The sequence below is a fragment of the Salvelinus alpinus genome, chromosome 14, assembly GCF_045679555.1.
Source record: "Salvelinus alpinus chromosome 14, SLU_Salpinus.1, whole genome shotgun sequence".
Lineage (NCBI taxonomy): Eukaryota > Metazoa > Chordata > Actinopteri > Salmoniformes > Salmonidae > Salvelinus > Salvelinus alpinus.
The window spans coordinates 26,745,291-26,767,389 of record NC_092099.1 but is presented as its reverse complement, the minus strand read 5'-3'; the positions used below and the strand labels follow the sequence as shown (position 1 = coordinate 26,767,389).

General features: G+C 46.2%; 1 protein-coding gene across 1 annotated transcript; it reads left to right on the top strand.

The window, feature by feature from the left end:
- The first annotated feature begins 557 nt into the window (after positions 1 to 557).
- Positions 558 to 21,383, top strand: LOC139538670 (discoidin, CUB and LCCL domain-containing protein 2-like). Its single transcript, XM_071340999.1, has 13 exons — positions 558 to 866; positions 2,438 to 2,662; positions 2,899 to 3,036; positions 11,318 to 11,442; positions 17,355 to 17,488; positions 17,574 to 17,614; positions 18,017 to 18,357; positions 19,014 to 19,161; positions 19,306 to 19,437; positions 19,535 to 19,628; positions 19,996 to 20,045; positions 20,119 to 20,253; positions 20,334 to 21,383. The coding sequence occupies exons 1-13, from the start codon at positions 761 to 763 to the stop codon at positions 20,750 to 20,752; spliced, it is 2,088 nt and encodes a 695-aa protein (XP_071197100.1). The 5' UTR covers positions 558 to 760; the 3' UTR covers positions 20,753 to 21,383.
- The last annotated feature ends 716 nt before the right edge of the window (positions 21,384 to 22,099 follow it).

Here is a 22,099-nt window from a genome sequence, read left to right as displayed (position 1 = left end):
AGTTGCATCAAAATCCAAAGCATGCTATCTTGTTCTTCCCTCTCTGCCAAGTGTGCCTGAGCCATAATAAACGCATGACGTGTTCTTGACATAAATGTAGAAAGAAACTAATGCACCACTGGGACTCACAAAATGTGTTCATTAATTATAGATGATTACTGGCATACAATCTACTAATTACAACAGACAGTCAATAACTAGGCCACTCAGTGTTATTGGAGAGAAAAAGTAAGCCTTCTATCTGTACACAACAACTAAGTACTGACACTGACACTGTGGTTGGGTCATAGGCCATGGCATTGGGCAGGTACAGTATATGGCTGTATGGGCAATAGGTTGTAGACCTATGACAATTGTCCTCCAGTGAATGCTGATTATCTGGTTCATCCCTATCACGTTCAACGGGGAAGTCGTTGCAGGATGCTTAATATTTCTTAATATCTTCCGTCATACCACTTGGTGGATTTCGGATTCCTATTGAATCATATTGCAGTGTGGGAGGAGCTGAAGTGGAGGAAGTCGTTCTACAGCAGTTTGGGTAATGTTCCTTCAGATTCAGTTGTGAAAACGAATCTGACCGCGACCCGCGCTGTGCTTTCAGAGAGAGAGCGTCGGACGTTTCCGAGCTCAGAAAGAAGAAGTAGCGGTTTTGACTGAGGACGGAGGTTTTGCGGAGCAGCGTTTTAAACTGCCCGTACAGACTAAACTCTGAGTTCACCGGTGTGAAAGCGAGCAGTATGCATTCGGACTGCAGGCTGCTATGGGCAGAGCGGTAATGGTGGGCAGGGGACCGACAGCGGCCGGGCTTTTCTTCCTGTGGACTCTCATCATCCTCCTCACCGCCAGAAGCAGTCGAGCGCAGAAAGGTTGGTGTCGGTCGGTGCCACTTAATGTAACCATGTGTAATACAAGTGTACAATAGATACATATAGACAGTACCACATTCGCTTTGACGCAGTGTTAGTATGAAGTGTGTCTGCTTTGTTGCATTCCGGATAGCCAGCGGCAGAGATTATGCTGCTGCGCCTCAGCAAGGTTGAAAAGAGACGATCGCTAGATAGCCTACCTTACATGGCTCGACTGCTTCGTTCTCTCCCCTATCCCAAATATGTAGCCAGAATCACAGACTGCAAAAGTGGCTCTCTTCTCCGAGCAGTTTGGTAGTCATTGGAATTGGTTATTTAAGTGTTTAGCCTAGATATAAAGGACAGACAGTACAAAATAAACAATAGTCATTTGTGGGCAGGATTTCAGCTGATTAAAGAGAATACACCATTTGGTCAAATTCTAACCGAGGGGGGAAGGGTTGAGGTGGTAGAGAGGTAAACAGCCTCAACGTCTCGTGGCGGTACGGGTAGGCTAGTAACGAGTTAAATAACAGTCTATTTAACCCCACAACCTTGGTTCAGAAACTTATATCACCTCTCCAATTGTCACTTGGACGTTTGGGACGTTTTTTTGAGCTTTTGGAAACATTGGTGGCAGAGTACCGCATTTGGTTGGTGTAAACTAATCCGAAAGCTGCTTCTCTCTAGGTCAGGAGGGGTGGGGAGGTCGCTGTGTTTAGATCCACAAATAACATGCCACTTCGATACAACTACGATTTTTTGGGGGGTAGCAGGTTATGAGAATTTACGCAGAAGGTTATGATAATTAACATAGCAGGTAGGATAATTAGGTCGAGGTTTGGAAGAAGGTTTAGGGTTAGCGAAAATATTATCCTAACCTGCTACGAAAACACATGTATCGAAGTGGCGTGTTTGAAGGGAGTCCCGTTTTTGTCAAGTTCATCTGAATAATATGTCAGTTACGTTACATGACACCAGCCCAGCCGCGGGTCCACTCAGCCCATGACGCATAACTGTCCACTGTTATCTCTGGTCCGAAAACTAGCCCTAGCCTATTCCACAATAGCTCTAGTCTTTACCTCTCAGTTTAAGCACATCTGTAAAGTGTAGCAATATGGGGTGGACTCCACCTAGCTTGACTTTAAATGGATTAAAGGACGGACATCTACTTGGTCTTGTTTTCGAATGAGGCCTCTGACTGGGCCTAGTACAGTATAGGACAGGGTCAAAGGTCAAGCCAAAAACCACGGTCATGATTGACTTAAATCAGCTGCAATGGATTTGTTCACTAGAACTCCTTTGGAATCCTGAAAACTAAACAGTGATGGTAAAATCCTTACACTCACCCTCTCATGTCCAAACTACTGGTGTGTCAAAGTCTGAACATGTCTACTGTCTATCCCACTGATATTTCCAACTCTAGATTTATCCATAATGTGTAGTTGTGTAACAACCCTTATGTGCATATACATCCACCCATTATGTGTGGGTAGGAACAGTACATGTATGTCTCCACTAAGTCACCCATTATGTGTGGGTAGGAACAGTACATGTATGTCTCCACTAAGTCACTCGGTGTGTGTGTACAGGTGATGGCTGTGGCCCCAGTGTGTTGGGCCCCAGCAGTGGGACCTTGTCCTCTCTGGGTTACCCCGGGACTTACCCCAACCACACGGTGTGTGAGTGGGAGATCAGTGTGCCGCAGGGCCGGAGGCTCCACTTCCGCTTCGCTGACCTGGACATAGAGGACAACAACTGTCAGGTCAACTACCTCAGAATCTACGAGGGTGTAGGACCCCAGAGGACCCAGATAGGTGAGAGAGGGATGGGAAGGTGGAGGGGATAGGGAATGGCTCTATCTCCTAGGGGAAAGGAGAGGGGTGTATGAAATATATATCATCAATCAATATAAATCACTATATGACAGTATGTCACTATGTGACAAACACATCAATAGAATAAATGTCTGTACCACTATCTGAATGTAGATAATAACCACTACATCAGAGTGCAAGATTAAGAAACTTACCCCTCTCCTCCCGACCCCCAGTGAAGTTCTGTGGTCTGGGTCTGAAGGTTCCTGAGCTCATCCAGTCCGCTGGGAACCGGGTCACCATCCAGTTCATGAGTGGAACTCACCGCAGTGGGCGGGGCTTCTCTCTGTCCTACTCCACCACAGAACACACAGGTACAAGGGGTCAGGGGTTGGGGTCTGAACTGCATCCTAGCTGTGAGGTGATCATTCAAGCTGCTGCTGGTGTCCCAATCCTCAGATATGACAATGTCACCCATCATAGACCGCTGTGTTAACTCTTAGTTGAGATTACAATAGATTGTTTTACAGTAACATTGTGGCCCCATAGCCGAGGGAGTTGCCTAGGTAGCAGTGTGTGTTTGCACGATTGGGAGTTGCAGGGTCTCATGTGAGTCCTATTATAAATGCTTCTCTGCTCCCTCTTTTTTTCCCATTCATCCTCATCTACTCTCTCTCCCTTTTGCTCCTTTTCCTTACTGGATAAATATCTATTTTAAATGTATGAGACTGACTGTGTTGTCTGTAAGTGGTATCTCATGCTGCTCTCTCTGTCAGTGTGTGTGAGATGTATGGAGTGAATTCTGTTACAGGGAGATGTGATCTGCTGTAACATGACAGACATGGAGAATGCCTATTACAGCTGGCATTTATCTCCACATAACTGTGTGTGTGTGTGAATACTGGAGTTCTATATCTAGACATACTGCAGCTCTGTGTGTGTTCATCATGCATGTGTACATGTGAGCTTGCATGTGTGGATGTGTTTTGTGTGTCTTTATGTGAATGTGTGTGTGTGAGAGAGAAATAGAGAGAGGGTATAAGTAAGTTGAGATGGGATGTGAGTAGAGAAGGAAGTAGAAGGAGTGTTTTGGTCCAGGGCAGATGGAAGGACACGGAGGTTCAGGCCAAGATTCAATCTGAAACAACTGTATATAGTGCGCTTCACATTTAAAGGTCATTTCCAATTGAGGAGACGTCTGCATCGTTTACCTTGAATGCGATCTCCTGTGAACGGGGTAACATTGCCTTTAAGGCGTTTACTGACGGGCCGCAGGAAGCGGCGAAGGTCGCATAGACTTCAATGGGAGTAGGGCGGTGAGCGGCAAAATGCCAGCAGGTCCCGTGCTGATGGCTCAGGGCTTGAGATGCCAAAAGATTAATTTAGCTGAAGTAATGAGCGTAGTTCACCTTGTCAACCAATCAAACTATTGGAAAGGGGGATACAAGGGAAAGGGGGATACCTAGTCAGTTGTCCAACTGAATGTATTCAACTGAAATGTGTCTTCTGCATTTAACCCAACCCCTCTGAATCAGAGAAGTGCGGAGGGCTGACTTAATCAACATCCACGTCTTCAGCGCCCGGGGCACAGTGGGTTAACTGCCTTGCTCGGACAGAAGGACAGATTTTTACCTTGTCAGCTTTGGGATTCGATCCAGCAACCTTCTGGTTACTGGCCCAATGCTCTAACCACTAGGCTACCTGCCGACAACAACTGGGGCCGCTGTTCTGGCGAGGTAGGTGGGTTTTCTCACGGTTAAATTGTCGTTTACTGCAGCCCGTCTCTAAGCGCCTTTAAAATCTACATTGTCTATAAGCGTGATCGGATTGAATCCCGGCCTTAATGAGGTGTGCTGTTGCAGTGAGAGTGTCGGGAACAGTGTGTACGTATCCAGAACCCTTAGATGAAGCCCAACCTGTTCCTGTGTGGCTGGGCTTCGTCACACACCACTCCAAAGAGCTGTACATCTCTGCAGACAGAGTGGCACAGACTGTGTGTGTGTGTGTGTGTGTGTGTGTGTGTGTGTGTGTGTGTGTGTGTGCTGAGAGCCATTAGCGCTGTGCACTGCAGATCCAGTGTGTCGTCACACTTCTGTTGTGTCAGGAGTCTGTCTACATCGGCAGTCTCCCTGGAGTACTGTGGGGAGGTAAGAGATGGATGAGAAGGAGAGATAGATGGAGGAAACTAAAGGGGGATGCAGGGGGGTGGAGAGACAGAATGGTTGCAGAAGGGAGAGTGATGAGAGAGAGGGAGATACAACAAAGCTTTTATTCTGAAAGAAGGAAATCAAATTACTGAAGAGAGAGAAAGAGATGGTGTGAAAGACAGATGGATATGTTATTACACATTCATATGTTGGAGAGCGTTATCATCCTCAGTGACTGGATAGGGATTTCTAACCTTGTGGGCATCCCCACAGTGTTTTTCTTTTTCAAAATGACCATGTCGCCCGTTACAGCACACTGTGTGTGTGTGTGTGTGTGTCGGTCCGTCTGTGCGTGTCTGTTCTGCTTGTGTCCATGTGCATGTGTACCTAGACAGGGTGGAATACAGACAGAGAGAGCTGAGTTAATGTGATCTGTCTGTGTTTGCCTTTGTACAGGGACGCAAACGCGTCACTTTTGTTTTTCAAAATAGCATTTGTGAGAATTCTACAGAATACATTTTGCTTTCACAAGACCTGCAAATAACAGTTTCAGGGTACGATAAGCAAGACACATATTCTACATTACGTTAGTGAGCTAGCTTGTTTACAACGGGGAAAAAAGTTCCACACGACTTGCGCTGTAGCTTCACAATACCTGGTACTCTTGCCTATGCCGCTTGTCCCATCTGGACAAGAGGAATATCTATGTAAGAATGCAGTTCATTGACTACAGCTCAGCATTCAACACCATAGTACTCTCCAAGCTCATCATTAAGCTTGCCCTGGGTCTCAACCCCACCCTGTGCAATTGGGTCCTGGACTTTCTGACGGGCTGCCCCCAGGTGGTGAAGGTAGGAAACAACTTCTCCACTTCGCTGATCCTCAACACTGGGGCCCCACACGGGTGCGTGCTCAGACCCTCCTGTACTCCCTGTTCACCCATGACTGCGTGGCCATGCATGCCTCTAACTCAATCATCAAATTTGCAGACGACACAGCAGTAGTGGGTTTGATTACCAACAACGACGAGACAGCCTACAGGGAGGAGGTGAGGGCACTCGGAGTGTGGTGTCAGGAAAACAACCTCTCACTCAGCGTCAACAAAACAAAGGAGATGATCATGGACTTCAGGAAACAGCAGAGGGAGCACCCCCCTATCCACATCGACGGGACAGTAGTGGAAATGGTGGAAAGTTTTAAGTTCCTCGATGTGCACATCACGGACAAACTGAAATGGTCCACCCACACAGACAGTGTGGTGAAGAAGGCGCAACAGTGCCTCTTCAACCTCAGGAGGCTGATGAAATTTGGCTTGTCACCTAAAACCCTCACAAACTTTTACAGATGAACAATTGAGAGCATCCTGTCGGGCTGTATCACTGCCTGGTACGGCAACTGCACCGCCTTCAACCGCAAGGCTCTCCAGAGGGTGGTGCGGTCTGCACAACGCATCACCGGGGACAAACTACCTGCCCTTCAGGACACCTACAGCACCCGATGTCACAGTAAGGCCAAAAAGATAATCAAGGACAACAACCACCCAAGCCACTGCCTGTTCACCCCGCTCCATCCAGAAGTCGAGGTCAGTACAGGTGCATCAAAGCTGGGACCGAGAGACTGAAAACAGCTTCTATCTCAAGGCCATCAGACTGTTAAACAGCCATCACTAACACAGAGAGGCTGCTGTCTACATACAGTCTCAAATCATTGGCCACTTTAATAATTGGAACACTAGTCACTTTAAATAATGACACTTATTTTTTTATTTCACCTTTATTTAACCAGGTAGGCTAGTTGAGAACAAGTTCTCATTTGCAACTGCGACCTGGCCAAGATAAAGCAAAGCAGTTCGACACATACAACAACACAGAGTTACACATGGAATAAACAAACAATCCATAATACAGTAGGAAAATCTATACACAGCATGTGCAAATGAGGTAGGATAACAGAGGTAAGGCAATACATAGGCCACGGTGGCAAAGTAATTACAATATAGCAATTAAACACTGGAATGGTAGGATGTGCAGAGGATGAATGTGCAAGTTTAGATATTGGTGTGCAAAGGAGCAAGACAAATAAATAAATACCGTATGGGAATGAGGTAGATTGGATGGGCGATTTACAGATGAGCTATGTGCAGTGATCTGTGAGCTGCTCTGACAGCTGGTGCTTAAAGCTAGTGAGGGAGGTAAGAGTCTCCAGCTTCAGAGATTTTTGCAGTTCGTTCCAGTCATTGGCAGCAGAGAACTGGAAGGAGAGGCGGCCAAAGGAAGAATTGGCCTTGGGGGTGACCAGTGAGATATACCTGCTGGAGCGTGTGCTACGGGTGGGTGCTGCTATGGTGACCAGTGAGCTAAAATAAGGCGGGGCTTTACCTAGCAGAGACTTGTAGATAACCTGGAGTCAGTGGGTTTGGCGACGAGTATGAAGCGAGGGCCAGCCAACGAGAGCATACAGGTCGCGGTGGTGGGTAGTATATGGGGCTTTGGTGACAAAATGGATGGCACTGTGATAGACTGCATCCAATTTGTTGAATAGAGTGTTGGAGGCTATTTTGTAAATGACATCGCCGAAGTCGAGGATCGGTAGGATGGTCAGTTTTACGAGGGTATGTTTGGCAGCATGAGTGAAGGATGCTTTGTTGTGAAATAGGAGGCTGATTCTAAATTTAATTTTGGATTGGAGATGTTTAATGTGAGCCTGGAAGGAGAGTTTACAGTCTAACCAGACACCTAGGTATTTGTAGTTGTCCACATATGTCCAGAGTAGTGATGCTGGATGAGAGGGCAGGTGCGGGCAGCGATCGGTTGAAGAGCATGCATTTAGTTTTACTTGCATTTAAGAGCAGTTGGAGGCCACGGAAGGACAGTTGTATGGCATTGAAGCTCATCTGGAGGTTAGTTAACACAGAGTCCAACGAAGGGCCAGAGGTATACAGAATGGTGTCGTCTGCGTAGAGGTGGATCAGGGAATCACCAGCAGCGAGAGCGACATCATTAATGTATACAGAGAAGAGAGTCGGCCCTAGAATTGAACCCTGTGGCACCCCCATAGAGACTGCCAGAGGTCCGGACAACAGGCCCTCCGATTTGACATACTGAACTCTATCGGAGAAGGAATTGGTGAACCAAGCGAGGCAATCATTTGAGAAACCAAGGCTGTTGAGTCTGCGAATAAGAATGTTGTGATTGACAGAGTCGAAAGCCTTGGCCAGGTCGATGAATACAGCTGAATAGTATTGTCTCTTATCGATGGCGGTTATGATATCGTTTAGGACCTTGAGCGTAGCTGAGGTGCATCCATGACCAGCTCTGAAACCAGATTGCATAGCGGAGAAGGTATGGTGAGATTCGAAATGGTCGGTAATCTGTTTAACTTCGCTTTCAAAGACCTTAGAAAGGCAGGGTAGAATAGATATTGGTCTGTAGCAGTTTGTGTCTGGAGTGTCTCCCCCTTTGAAGAGGGGTATGACCGCGGCAGCTTTCCAATCTATGGGAATCTCAGACGATACGAAAGAGAGGTTGAGCAGGCTAGTAATAGGGGTTGCAACAATTTCGGCAGATCATGTTAGAAAGAGAGGGTCCAGATCGTCTAGCCCGGCTGATTTATAGGGTTCCAGAAATTCTCGTTTTGAAATTCTCAATTGTTGTGGATTTATCGGTAGTGTCAGTGTTTCCTAGCCTCAGTGCTGGGAGGAGGTGCTCTTATTCTCCATGGACTTTAGTGTCCCAGGACTTTTTGAGTTTGTACTACAGGATGCAAGTTTCTGTTTGAAAAAGCTAGCCTTAGCTTTCCTAACTGCCTGTGTATATTGGTTCCTCACTTCCCTGAAAAGTTGCATATCACGGGGGCTGTTCGATGCTAATGCAGTACACCACAAGATGTTTTTGTGCTGGTCAAGGGCAGACAGGTCTGGAGTGAACCACGGGCTATATCTATTCCTGGTTCAATTTTCTTTTGAACGGAGCATGCTTATTTAAGATGGTGAGGAAGGCACTTTTAAAGAATAACCAGGCATCCTCTACTGACGGGATGAAGTCAATGTCCTTCCAGGATACCCCGGTCAGGTCGATTAGAAAGGCCTGTTGGCGGAAGTATTTTAGGGAGCGTTTGACAGTGATGATGGGTGGTCGTTTGACCGCAGACCCATTACGGATGCTGGCAATGAGGCTGAGATCTTGGTTGAAAACAGGAGAGGTGTATTTGGAGGGCGAGTTAGTTAGGATGATATCTATGAGGGTGCCCGTGTTTACGGATTTGGGGTTGTACCTGATAGGTTCATAGATAATTTGTGTGAGATTGAGGGCATCAAGCTTAGATTGTAGGATGGCCGGGGTGTTAAGCATGTCCCAGTTAGGTCACCTAGCAGCCCGAGCTCAGAAGAAAGATGGGGGGCAATCAATTCACATATGGTGTCCAGGGTACAGTTGGGGGCAGAGGGTGGTCTATAGCAAGCGGCAACGGTGAGAGACTTGTTTCTGGAATGGGGAATTTTTAGAAGTAGAAGCTCGAATTGTTTTGGTACAGACCTGGATAGTAAGATAGAACTCTGCAGGCTATCTCTGCAGTAGATTGCAACACCGCCCTCCTTGGCAGTTCTATCTTGGCGGAAAATTTTATAGTTAGGGATGGACATTTCAGGGTTTTTGGTGGTTTTCCTAAGCCAGGATTCAGACACGGCTAAGACATTTGGGTTGGCAGAATGTGCTAAAGCAGTGAATAAAGCAAACTTATGGAGTAGGCTTCTAATGTTAACATGCATGAAACCAAGGCTTTTATGGTTACAGAAGTCAACAAATGAGAGCACCTGGGGAGTAGGAGTGGAGCTAGGCACTGCAGGTCCAGGATTAACCTCTACATCACTAGAGGAGAAGGGTACGGCTAAAGGCTATAAGAACTGTCCGTCTAGCACGTTCGGAACAGAGAGTAAAGGGAGCAGGTTTCTGGGCACGATAGCATAGATTCAAGGCATAATGTACAGACAAAGGTATGGTAGGAAGAGAGTACATTGGAGGTAAACCTAGGCATTGAGTAATGATGAGAGCGAGAGTCTCTAGAGATGTTTAAACCAGGTGATGTCATCGCATATGTGGGAGGTGGAAGAACATGGTTGGTTAAGGCATATTGAGCAGGGCTAGAGGCTCTACAGTGAAATAAGACAGTAATCACTAACCAAGACAGTAATGGACGGCATATTGGAAGCATATTGATATTAGGGCGAGGCATGCATAGCCAAGTGATCGTATGGGTCCAGTGGGTGGTTGGGCTGGCTGGGGACACGGCGATTCAGGCAGTTAGCAGGACAGGGCTAGCAAGCTAGCAGTTAGCAGGCCGAGGCTAGCATAAGGGCCTTAGATGGACGTTGCGACGGGGAAAAGTCTGTTTTTGCCTCCTCGTGTGGTGACGTTGATAGACCAGTCGTTGAATTAGTAGGGTTCCAAGTATCAGAGGGATCCAAGTCCAATTGGCAAAATGGGTATAGTGGTCCAAGAAACTGTCCTGATAGCTATAGATAGCTATCAGGCCGCTGTTAGCAGAATGGGCCTTCAGGGGACGTCGCACCTGAGGGGCCTGTGGGAATACTCGGGCAGATTATGGCGGTATTCCAGTCGTGAAGTATCGGGGGGTTCCGTGCCCCGTACCGGCAGTAGAAGTGGTCCGGATATTGTAGCCGAGGAGTGGGCTTCAGGAGTAGCCCAGGAGCCCTAGCCGGGAGATGTGTCTAGATGTGTCTTATTCCATCCCTTTTACATTTGTGTGTGTATAAGATAGTTGTTGTGGAATTGTTAGATTACTTGTTAGATATTACTGCACTGTCGGAACAAGAAGCGCAAGCATTTTGATACACTCGCATTAACATCTGCTAACCATGTGTATGTGACCAATACAATTTGATTTTGATTTACTCTTGTCCAGGATCTTGGAAAGCTACCAACTCAGGTCCAGGATTAGTTTCAGCCAGGGTTGGTTTGCGTTTCACACATGCTTTATAGGGAGGATCTGGGTGCCAAACACTCCAGGATCCAGATCATATGGGGATGTAAGAAAACGCACTTAATCTATATATGTCTTTGTCACAGAAAATGGATGATTTGCAGTATGGATCAGATGAGATGGAGGTCATTACCACTGAATATATTAAGAGGGACATTTTTGGTGTGCCACAGAATTTGTTATCCCATCAAGGTGTGCGACCCTTCAAAAAAGTTGGGAACCACTAAGATAGCCTGTTGAAAAATATGCTTCCATGGTAGGATGCATATACCTAATCAATGTAATTCTGAGCTAAATATGAATAAAATAAATCTATGTATTTTTCTGGCGTTCCTTAAATTCTGTTGGGTGCCTAACTTTTTGGGGCAAACCGTGTGGTGCCACGATACTGCCTGGTTTTGTGATACTTGGCCTGGTATCACATTCTCTGAAAATAGGCACTTTTTCTTGCAGTTCACACAGATTTCTTTGCATGTTTTGGACCTTCACCAGTTTGCATCCCTGTTTGTAGATCTGATCACCTGTCTCGACAAAGGAATCAACTTCACTGAGGCAGAGTTCACAAGATACTGTCCTGCTGGATGTATGACCTCTGTTGGGGAGGTCGCTGGGACCGTACCCCACGGCTACAGAGACGTGAGTATATGCGCAGTACTCAAGGAATGGTGTGTGTTTGTGGATGTGCATGAGTGGTGCTGAGTGATGAGCAAGTCAATGAAACAGAGATAGACTGGGTGGGAACTGTGCACGTGTGTGGGTGTGTGCATCTTTGTGTGTGTGTGTGCATTTGTGTGGTATGTGTGTGTCAGTGTTAGTCGTTGTGGAGGGCACACAGTTCCCAGGTTATTCACACTGCCCAATACCCCCCTCCATCAACTCAGTCTGTCTCTGTCCTGCTCATCACTCAGCAGTACCCACCACCACTGCCACTACCCCACAGGAACTAACTGGCCACACACAGTCATGACTCACTTCATGGCTATGTTCCCCTCTCTGTCATTCTATATCTCTTTTTTTCTCTCTCTCTCTCTCTCTTCCAATCTCTCTTTTCCTATCTCATTCACGCTCTCTTTCCCCTGCTGGACCTTGTCTGTCCTAACCCCCCCTCTCTCTCACAAAGTTCTTTGTAAACAGAGCCTCTCTCAGCGTATGCACATCCCAGGCTGATGACCTCACAATACCCTGGCTGTGTCTGAGGTCATGGGGGCTGAGTGAGTCTGCGGATGATGACCTCATGCCTGGGTGGGTCGGGGGGCCATGGGGGTGGGAGGGCTAGATTTGGGGTTGTGGGTGTTATCGAGAGTACAGAGTCAGTGTCCGGGGGTACAGGTTAGTCGAGGTCATTTGTACATGTAGGTAGGGATAAAGTGACCATGCATAGATAATAAACAGCGAGTGGCAGCAGTGTAAAAACAAATGTGTGTGGGGGGGGTGTGTCAATGTAAATAGTCCGGGTGACCATTTGATTAATTATTAATTGTTCAGTCTTATGGCTTGGGGGCAGAAGCTGTTAAGGAGCCTTTTGGTCCTAGACTTGGCGCTCCGAGTGGAGGGCAAGAGTGGAGGGCAAGAGTGTTTGTGTGTATGTATGTATGTGTGTCAGGGGGTGTCTCTGAGTCATAGGGGAGGAGACGGAGGTTTGGGGGTGGTGAGCTAATTGTTTGGCCGACGGAACAGCTTCTTCTAATCCAGTCCATCTGGAGGAGAGTGCTGAGCGGTCTGGTGTGTGCAGTGCGTGCGTGTGCACGTGAGCGTGCCTATGTGATGTGTACAGGCGTACGTTTGTACCTGGTGGTGTGTATGTTTCTGTTGTGTAAGCGGTGTTGCAGATTGCATAACAGAACAGGATTCCGGGTTCTCCATGTTCAGCCAAACAGAGCTGTACGGGGTTACAACCCGAGTCAGTCTGACTTTGGTTTCTGTGGAGCGTTGCCATCTGTTGCTCATTGGACCACACCTTAAGTCACAGGGGGGTCAGTGCACCCCACCCATCTCTGAACCTCTACTTTACTCTCACACTCTGTCAACTTTTTCAGTAGGAATTTGTTTCTCTCTCTTGCTCTACCGGTTCTCCCGTACCTTCTCCCATACCTTTTGGATTGGTCTGTGAGGTGTTGTAACGATTGAGAGAGTTTGTGTGAGTGCATTATGTGAGTGTGTCTGTGAAAGCGGTCAGTGCTCTGAGGTGGTGGTTTGGAGCAGTGCAGTGTGTTTGTGTTAGTGGTTTGGTGGGGGGCTGTTTCGGATGTGGTGTGTTACTGGGATGTTGTAGAGCTGTGAGGGTGTTCAGTGCCTGTGGGTACCTTGACTATGTGGTTAAAGTCTGTGCGTGTGTGTGAATGTGTAGAACGTGTCTATGATTGCAAAGTGTGTGTGTGTGTCACAACACGGTGCCTTTGGTGTTACCCACTGTCCTGTCAGCTGTGAAACCCCATGTGGGGCCTTACCAGGAAAACCATCCCACTTCACTCACGCAGCTGCCCACTGCTGGGAACTGTGGTCTCACTAAATGTGTGTTCAGAAGCGTGTGTATGTGTTTTGACAATATATGAATGAATAGATCAATTTTATGACATCAGCAAATGACTGAGTTAGTTACTTGAAAGCTAAGGGAATGCTTGAAGAAGAGAGAGGGAAATGTTTAAACAATCCAACCTTTTCAGTGATCTTAATATATTAACTCACGGAAGGAGGGAAGGAATTAAGGAAGGATGTATATCAAAGTCAAATAAAACATTTTTATGAAGCCCTTTTTACATCAGCTGATGTCACAAAGTGCTGTACAGAAACCCAGCCTCAAACCCCAAGCAGTGCAGATATAGAAGCAGATATATAGAAGCAAGAGAGGAAACCTAGAGAGGAACCAGACTCTGAGGGGTGACCAGTCCTCTTCTGAATGTGCCGGGTGGAGATTATAAGAGTAAAGTAAGTAAGGCCAGATTGTTCTTCAAGATGTTCAAATGTTCATAGATGACCAGCAGTGGTTGTGGAGAGTTCAACAGGTCAGTAACTCAGAAGTAAATCATAGCTGAGCATTCAGAGTTAGAGACAGCAGGTGCGGTAGAGAGAGAGTGGAAAACAGCAGGTCCGGGACAAGGTAGCACATCCGGTGAACAGGTCAGGGTTCCATAGCCACAGGCAGAACAGTTGAAACTGGAGCAGCAGCTCGACCAGGTGGACTGGGGACATCCAGGAGTCATCAGGCCAGGTAGTCCTGAGGCATGGTCCTAGGGCTCAGGTCCTCCGGGAGGGGAGGGAGAGAAGTAGAGGAAGCATACTTAAATTCAGGACACCAGATAAGACGGGAGAATTACACCAGATATAACAGACTGACTCTAGCCCCCCGGCATATTAACTATTGTAGCATAGATACTGGAGATTAAGACGGGTGGGTAGGCGGTGACTGTGACCCCGTCCGACGATTCCCCTGGACAGTGCCAACCAGGCAGGAAATAACCCCACCCACTTTGCCAAAGCACAGCTTTCACACCACTAGAAGGATATCAACAGACCACCAACTTACTACCCTGAGGCAAAGCTGAGTATAGCCCACAAAGATCTCCACCAAACAAACCCAAGGGGGCGCAAAACCGGACAGGAAGATCACGTAAGCGACTCAACCCACTCAAGTGACGCACCCTTCCTATGGACGGCGTGGAAGAGCACTAGTAAGCCAGTGACTCAGCCCCCGTAATAGGATCAGAGGCAGAGAATCCCAGTGGAGAGAGGGGAGACAGCAAGGGCGGTTCTTCTCCCCAGTGCCTTGCCGCTCAGCTTCGCACCCCTGGGCCAGACTATACTCAATCATAGGACCTACTGAAGAGATGAGTCTTCAGTAAAGACTTAAAGGTCGAGACCGAGTCTGCGTCTCTCACATAGATCAACAGACCATTCCATAAAAACTTAGCTCTATAGGAGAAATCCCTGCCTCCAGCTGTTTGCTTAAAAATTCTAGGGACAATAAGGAGGCCTGCGTCTTGTGTAGGTATGTACGGCAGGACCAAATCGGAGACATAGGTAGGAGCAAGCCCATGTAATGCTTTGTAGGTTAGCAGTAAAACCTTGAAAGCTGCATAATTTTTCGTCAAAAAGTTTAGGAATTTTGCATTACAAAAATGGAAAAAAGCTGTCCTTGAAATAGTCTTGATATGTCAGGGTCCAGAGTAATGCAGAGGTCCAACACAGTTTTATTTGAGACGACTATACAACCATCAAGATTGTCAGATCCAACAGCAGATCTCTTTGTTTCTTGGGACATCTAGCATCTTTGTTTTTTTCATCTTTGTTTTTTTTAAGTTTAAAAAATTGCCACCATCCTCTTCCTTATGTCTGAAACACAGGCTTCCAGTGTAGACAATTTTGGAGCTTCACCATGTTTCATCGAAATGTACAGCTGTGTGTCGTCCGCATAGCAGTGAAAGTTGACATTGTGTTTCCAAATTACATCACCAAGAGGTAGAATATATAGTGAAAACAATAGTGGTCCTAAAACGGAACCTTGAAGAACATTTGTCAGAGGACAAACCATTCAGAGACAAACTGATATCTTTGCGACAGATAAGATCTAAACTAGGCAATAACTTGTCCGTGTATACTAGAGGTTGACCGATTTAATCGGCATGGTCGATTTAATTAGGGCCGATTTTTGAAGTTTACATAACCATCGGTAATCTGCCTTTTTGGACGCCGATTATGGATGATTACATTGCAATCTACAAGGAAACTGCATGGCAGGCTGACCACCTGTTACGCGAGTGCAGCATCAAAATGACCTTGAGGCTGCAATGAGCCAAGGTAAGTTGCTAGCTAGCATTAAACTTATCTTATAAAAAACAATCAATCTTCACATAATCACTAGTTAACTACACATGGTTGATGATATTACTAGGTTAACTAGCATGTCCTGCGTTGCATATAATCAATGCGGTGCCTGTTAATTTATCATCGAATCACAGTCTACTTCAACTTCGCCAAACGGGTAGCAGGCAATATTAACTAGGGAAATTGTGTCACTTCTCTTGCGTTCAGTGCAAGCAGAGTCCGGGTATATGCAACAGGTTGAGCTGCCTGGCTCGTTGCGAACTGTGAACTAATTTGCCAGAATTTTACATAATTATGACATAACATTGAAGGATATGCAATGTAACAGAAATATTTAGACTTAGGGTTGCCACCCGTTCGATAAAATACGAAATGGTTACGTATTTCACTGATAAACATTTTGTTTTCGAAATGATCGTTTCCGGATTTGACCATGTTAATGACCAAAGGCTTTTATTTCTGTGTTTATTATAATTAAGTCTATGATTTAATACTTGATCGAGCAGTCTGACTGAGCGGTGGTAGGCAGCAGCAGGCTCGTAAGCATTCATTCAAACAGCACATTACTGTGTTTGCCAGCAGCTCTTAGTAATGTTTGAAGCACATCGCTGTTTATGACTTCAAGCCTATCAACTCCCGAGATTAGGCTGGCAATACTAAAGTGCCTATAAGAACATCCAATAGTCAAAGGTATATGAAATACAAATGGTTTAGAGAGAAATAGTCGTCGCATCATAATTCCTTTAATAACTACAACATAAAACTTCTTAACCGGGAATATTGAAGGACTGGGAATATTGAACCACCAGCTTTCATATGTTCTCATGTTCTTAGCAAGGAACTTAAACGTTAGCTTTTTTACATGGCACATATTGCAAGTTTACTTTCTTCTCCCACACTGTGGTTTTGCATTATTTAAACCAAATTGAACATGTTTCATTATTTATTTGAGACTAAATAGATTTTTATTTCTGTATTATATTAACAATAAAAGTGTTCATTGTTCATTCAGTATTGTCATTATTACAAATATCTAAAAATCGACCGATTTTGAATCGGTATCGGCTTTTTTTGGTCCTCCAATAATCGGTATCGGCGTTGAAAAATCATAATCGGTCGACCTCTAGTGTAGACCAATTAGGGTTTCCAATCTCTCCAAAAGAATTTGGTGTCAGAAGCAGCGCTAAGGTCTAGGAGCATGAGGACAGATGCAGAGCCTTTGTCTGATGCCATTAAAAGGTAATTTACCACCTTCACTTCATAGATAGATAGCTATTAAAACAGGCCAGTTAAAAAAAAATAAAGTCATGCCACTCAGGGTTCCTCCTGCCAGGAAGTGACATCATTATGCCGACTCGTCTCCTGTTATCTGTGGAGCTGAGGTCTGGGAACTGAGAGCTGTTCTTTGTGATCTATCTCACTGTAAAACCTTACAAGCCATTACTGTCACTCACTGGGATATATGGCTTTTCAGTTGACAGTGGAACAATCCTAACCACCGACTGACTGCTCTCTCTCCATCTCTCTCTCCTCTCTTGTTGTCACGCTCTTATCTCCCCCTCTCATCATCCCTCTCTCTCCCTCCAGTGTTTGAACCCTTTTCTTACAGCAGTGAGGATTCAATTGACATAGAAGTAATTTGATGAAGATGTTCATACATAAAAATTCACATTTCTAAACACTTGGATAGATCATAATGAATATCTCATTCTCCCTCCCTCCTCTAGTCATCTCCAGTGTGTCTAGCAGCCATCCATGCAGGTGTAGTGTCTAACTCTGTGGGCGGTCAGATCAGTGTGGTCAGCAGTAAGGGCATCCCTCACTATGATGGCTCGCTGGCTAACAACGTCTCCTCCACTGTGTAAGTACTCAGTCTGTCTGGGAGAATACATCTGCGTTCTCTTCCCTTTCCATCTCTCGCCATCATTATGTCTATCTTTCTCCAGTGGTCCCTTGTCCAACAGCCTCTTCACTTTCAAGACGAGTGGTGAGTTAAGCTACAATACAAAAACAGACCATGATACCACAGCCACACATGCTTCTGTAACCGTTTCAACTATACCTGCCACCACAATCACTACCACAATCGCCAAGACAGCCATGTGTCCTCCCACTTAAAATACACTCAGTTTCTCGCTCTCTCTCGCGCTCTCTCTTGCGCCCTCTCTCGCTCTCTCTCTCTCTCTCTCTCTCTCTCTCTCTCTCTCTCTCTCTCTCTCTCTCTCTCTCTCTCTCTCTCTCTCTCTCTGTTGCTCTCTCTCTCTCGCTCTCTGTTGCTCTCTCTCTCTCGCTCTCTGTTGCTCTCTCGCTCTCTGTTGCTCTCTCGCTCTCTGTTGCTCTCTCTCTCTCGCTCTCTGTTGCTCTCTCGCTCTCTGTTGCTCTCTTTCAGGTTGCTATGGGACACTGGGTCTAGAGTCGGGCGTTGTTAGGGACTCCCAGCTTTCTGCTTCCTCTGTGTGGGAATGGAGTGATGTGATTGGCCAGCCCAGCGAGTGGGGCCCATCTGGGGCCCGCCTTAAAAGGGTGGGGCTTCCCTGGGTGTCGGCTCATAGCGACCAGCAGCAGTGGCTACAGGTGGACCTGAAGAAGGAGAAGAGGATTACAGGCATCACCACTACAGGCTCCGCCCTCCTGGAGTATCAGTTCTACGTGTCAGCCTATCGGGTCCTCTATAGCAATGACGGACAGTACTGGAGCACCTATCGGGAGGCAGATGCTACCCAGGACAAGGTGAACTAAACACTGCTCTCATCAATAACATTCAAGGGAAACTCCACTCAAAAATGTTATTTTTGGCATTTTGCATCCTCATGCGGATGTGGCAGGTGACACTTTGCTTCTTGAAAGTCCAATATCTTGAAAACTTGACTGCTGACATGCAAGACATTTTGGGAATGTATCAACAGTGGACTAATGAAAGAAATACCAAAAGATAGTTTCGAGTGAATTTTCCCTTTAAGGAGAGAGGAAGCCACTTTAGACAAGAGCAGGGGGGTTTGTGTTGTTTGTTTCTATGGCAACAGTGATTGATTGCGGTTGTTTATAGCAGGAAACATGGGAGCTGACTGTGATTATTAAGTCCTGTGGTCACTCAGGACAGCATCTCATTAAAGATGGATGGAGATTGATTGAATGGCTGTGTTAGTCAGGATCTGTAATCAGGGCTTTTTATCCTATATTTATACAGGAGATGATCTCACTAAGGTTAAAAATCTATTTTACAAGGGAAACCTGCCCCAAGAAGGTAGCAATCAGACATTTGTTACAGACCATATATAATATTAACAATACAGTAGGCAAAGGCAAGTTAACATGAGATATCATTTGGAAACATACTGTAGCTTCAATGTCCGTGTGTACTGAAGACTGTTTCTCTTTCCTGACAGAGTTTCCAGGGAAACACCAACTATCTCCAGGAAGTGCGCAATAACTTCATCCCACCAATCGAGGCACGATATGTGAGGATGAGCCCCACCCAGTGGCACCAGCGAATTGCCCTTAAGTTTGAGCTGCTCGGATGCCAGTTCCATCAAGGTAACCAAACCAGCCAATCAGATGCAAGTCAGGTGTTTTGATTTCTTTAGCCCTTTAGTAAATGAGATTTTCTTGTGGGCAGTCAAAGGTTTTCTTTTGGCATAGAGGGATTATAACTGTTCTGCCAATTCTCCCATTGGACAGCTAGGCCACGGATAAACCACCCCCCTCGTCCTCCTACTCCCCCACTGGCCGCAGACACTCCCTCACTGTACGGCTTGACCACCCACACCCCTGAAATCAGAAACACCACCATGCCCCCACGCACCAGCAACGGTGAGGGAGGAAGGGAACAGATAGAGGGAAAATAGTTACAGTATCTAGTTGTGTTGATGATCGTGATTGGTTCACACTGGTTGTGTTGTGGTCATAGATGTGGCATTGGCAGCAGTGTTGGTGCCAGTGTTGGTCATGGTTCTGACCGCCCTCATCTTGACCATGGTCTGTGCCTGGCACTGGAGAAACAGGTGATGATTAACTAGTAACAACTGAATACCCATGCACTCAGTAGCTCCGAACAAAGTACATTTCAGTCATTTAGCAGACACTCTTATCTAGAGCGACGTACAGTTAGTGCATTCATCTTAAGATAGCTAGGTGAGACAACTACATATCACAGCTGTAACAAGTACATTTTGTCAGAGTAAGGACTTATCAGCAAAGTCAGTGCGTGTAGGAAAGTGCACAATTTTTTTTGGGGGGGTGACAGTTGTCTTATTTAAGATAGTCTTTGAAGACGTTTTAATGTTTTCAGAAGATGGGCAGGGACTCTGCTGTCCTAGCATCAGGGCAGAGTATCACACTCTTTGATTTTCTCCTCTGTTCTCTCGTCAGGAAGAAGAGTTCAGAAGGGGCTTATGATTTACCTCACTGGGACCGTACAGGTAAACACAACACTCTCAGTGTGTGTGTGTGTGTGTGTGTGTGTGTGTTTAATGTGTGTGTGTCTCTGTCCAGACTGGTGGAAGAGTATGAAGCAGTTCCTGCCGTCCAAGATGGCGGAGGGGGAGGAGTCAGTCCGCTACAGAAGCAGTGCAGTGGGCCGGCTCAGAGGAAGAGGGAACGCCCCCAGACTACAGGCCAAACCCGCAGGTATACACACACACACACACACACACACACCAAACTGAGTGTTTGTATTTGTAACACACCCTCTTCATCTCCTCCATTAGAATATGCCCAGCCCCTGGTGAGCGGTGTGGTGACATCACTAGGTCAGAGGTCAACCTTCAAGCCAGAGGAAGGTTCTGACCACTGCTACACTGACCCTGACCTCTACGGCGCTCCTATGGCAACAGACATCTACCATGCCTATGCTGAACCCCTGCCCGCCTCCGGTGCTGAGTACGCCACGCCCATCGTGATTGACATTGCAAGCCACCTATCAGGGAGCTCCTTGCTGAGCCAGCCACCCACAGTCTCCAGCTTCATGGGCCGTAGCCCCGGCTCCCTACTCGCACGGACAGACAGTGGGCAATCGGGTAGGTCAATGTACGACACGCCCAAGAGTACAGGACAGGCCACGCCCACTGAAGATCTAGCCTATCAGGTGCCTCAGAGCAGCTCTCAGAAGCCAGCGGGGCAGAGCTGAAGGGGCGGAGTGAGGACTGTGATTGACAGGGCCGTAACCATAAACTACATCCCCCATGGACAAAGAGAGGGGGATGTAACCCTGGGTCTGAGTCTGTAAAAAACACACTGCCTTCAAGTTAGTTCACTTGGCATGTGAGTGTGTCTACACAGGAGTCTGTATGTACAGTATGTGTGTGTTTACATATACATGCGTGGCCAGAGAGTGCTAGCATAGTGCCATACCAGTCTTATCACTGAAATAACAAAGATGAATGTCTACATGAAAGAGGAGAGATGGAGAGCTCACTACTGTTTCAGCCAGGCTTAGTCCACTCTGTCAGTGTGTCTTCATTTTATGTTTAGTCAAACTGTGAGTTTATATTCCTTTCGTGTGTCAATTTAAAAGTTAGCTAATTCTCCGAAGATAAGGTCTCTGAAATGGTTGCCTTCGATAGAAAGGCAATGTTTCTACCACTAATGTGTTCTAATAGTGTTTGCATAAAGGCCAAAGGTCACCTATGTCATTTTTACTATGGTACGCTTTGATTGGAAGCTTTTAGATCTGTTAGTTCTCAAAATCAGATGTCTTAACTTTTGAATTTAACCAATCACCGTTGTACATAAATCTAGAGTGAAATCTACAACAAAAACCTGTGCTCAAGTTACTCAAAATGATTTTATTTTATTTATTTTTCTTTCATAATTCCTGCTGAAAAGGACATACTCTCACTTGAATGTTCCCAACCATTATGTGGTTGCACTGTTTTCATGGTTACACTGTTGTCATGGACACCTTGCCTCACGTGACACTGGTTGGTGACAAGTCAAAAAAAGAACCCATACACAACGTTTAGGTGCCATTTGTGTTCGCCTGATTGGATTCACACACTGCCAGATTAGGACCAGCGACTTGAGGCAGAATCCGCTGTCATGGTGAGCTGCCCAACTGAAGGGCTGATGTCTCTACAGTATGTCAGTGAGACTAAATGTTTTATTATTTTTCATCATAGTGGCCATATTTGCATGCATGGCTGTCTGTAAGTTCACACAGAATACAGAGGGTGTAGGACGTCTGTGTGTGCTAGTTAGAGGAAGCTAGAGTCCACTCCAGCCAAACTCTGTCCCGGGGCCCACCCTGGGTGCAAGTTTTGTTTTTGTCCCCTAGCACCACACAGCGGGTTCAAATAATCAAAGCTTGATGGTGAGTTTGGGACCAAGTTTGGGGAAACCCTGGTCTAGGTTACCGCGTCAGCCTTAAAGAGCTGTGTGTAGGTCATGGATCATGTCAAAGATGGTCCGGAGAGGGAACATTATCACTAGTGACCGGTCAGCATACTGAAGTCAATATGTACAGAAATACTTCAAA

What these genes read in the sequence shown, in the direction of transcription:
- LOC139538670 (XM_071340999.1), top strand. Translation starts at nt 761, where the DNA reads ATGGGCAGAGCGGTAATGGTGGGCAGGGGACCGACAGCGGCCGGGCTT. An exon ending in TACCCCACGGCTACAGAGAC is followed by an intron (nt 11,443 to 17,354) that starts GTGAGTATATGC and finishes TCCCTCCTCTAG; the next exon opens with TCATCTCCAGTGTGTCTAGC. An exon ending in GCCTGGCACTGGAGAAACAG is followed by an intron (nt 19,629 to 19,995) that starts GTGATGATTAAC and finishes TTCTCTCGTCAG; the next exon opens with GAAGAAGAGTTCAGAAGGGG.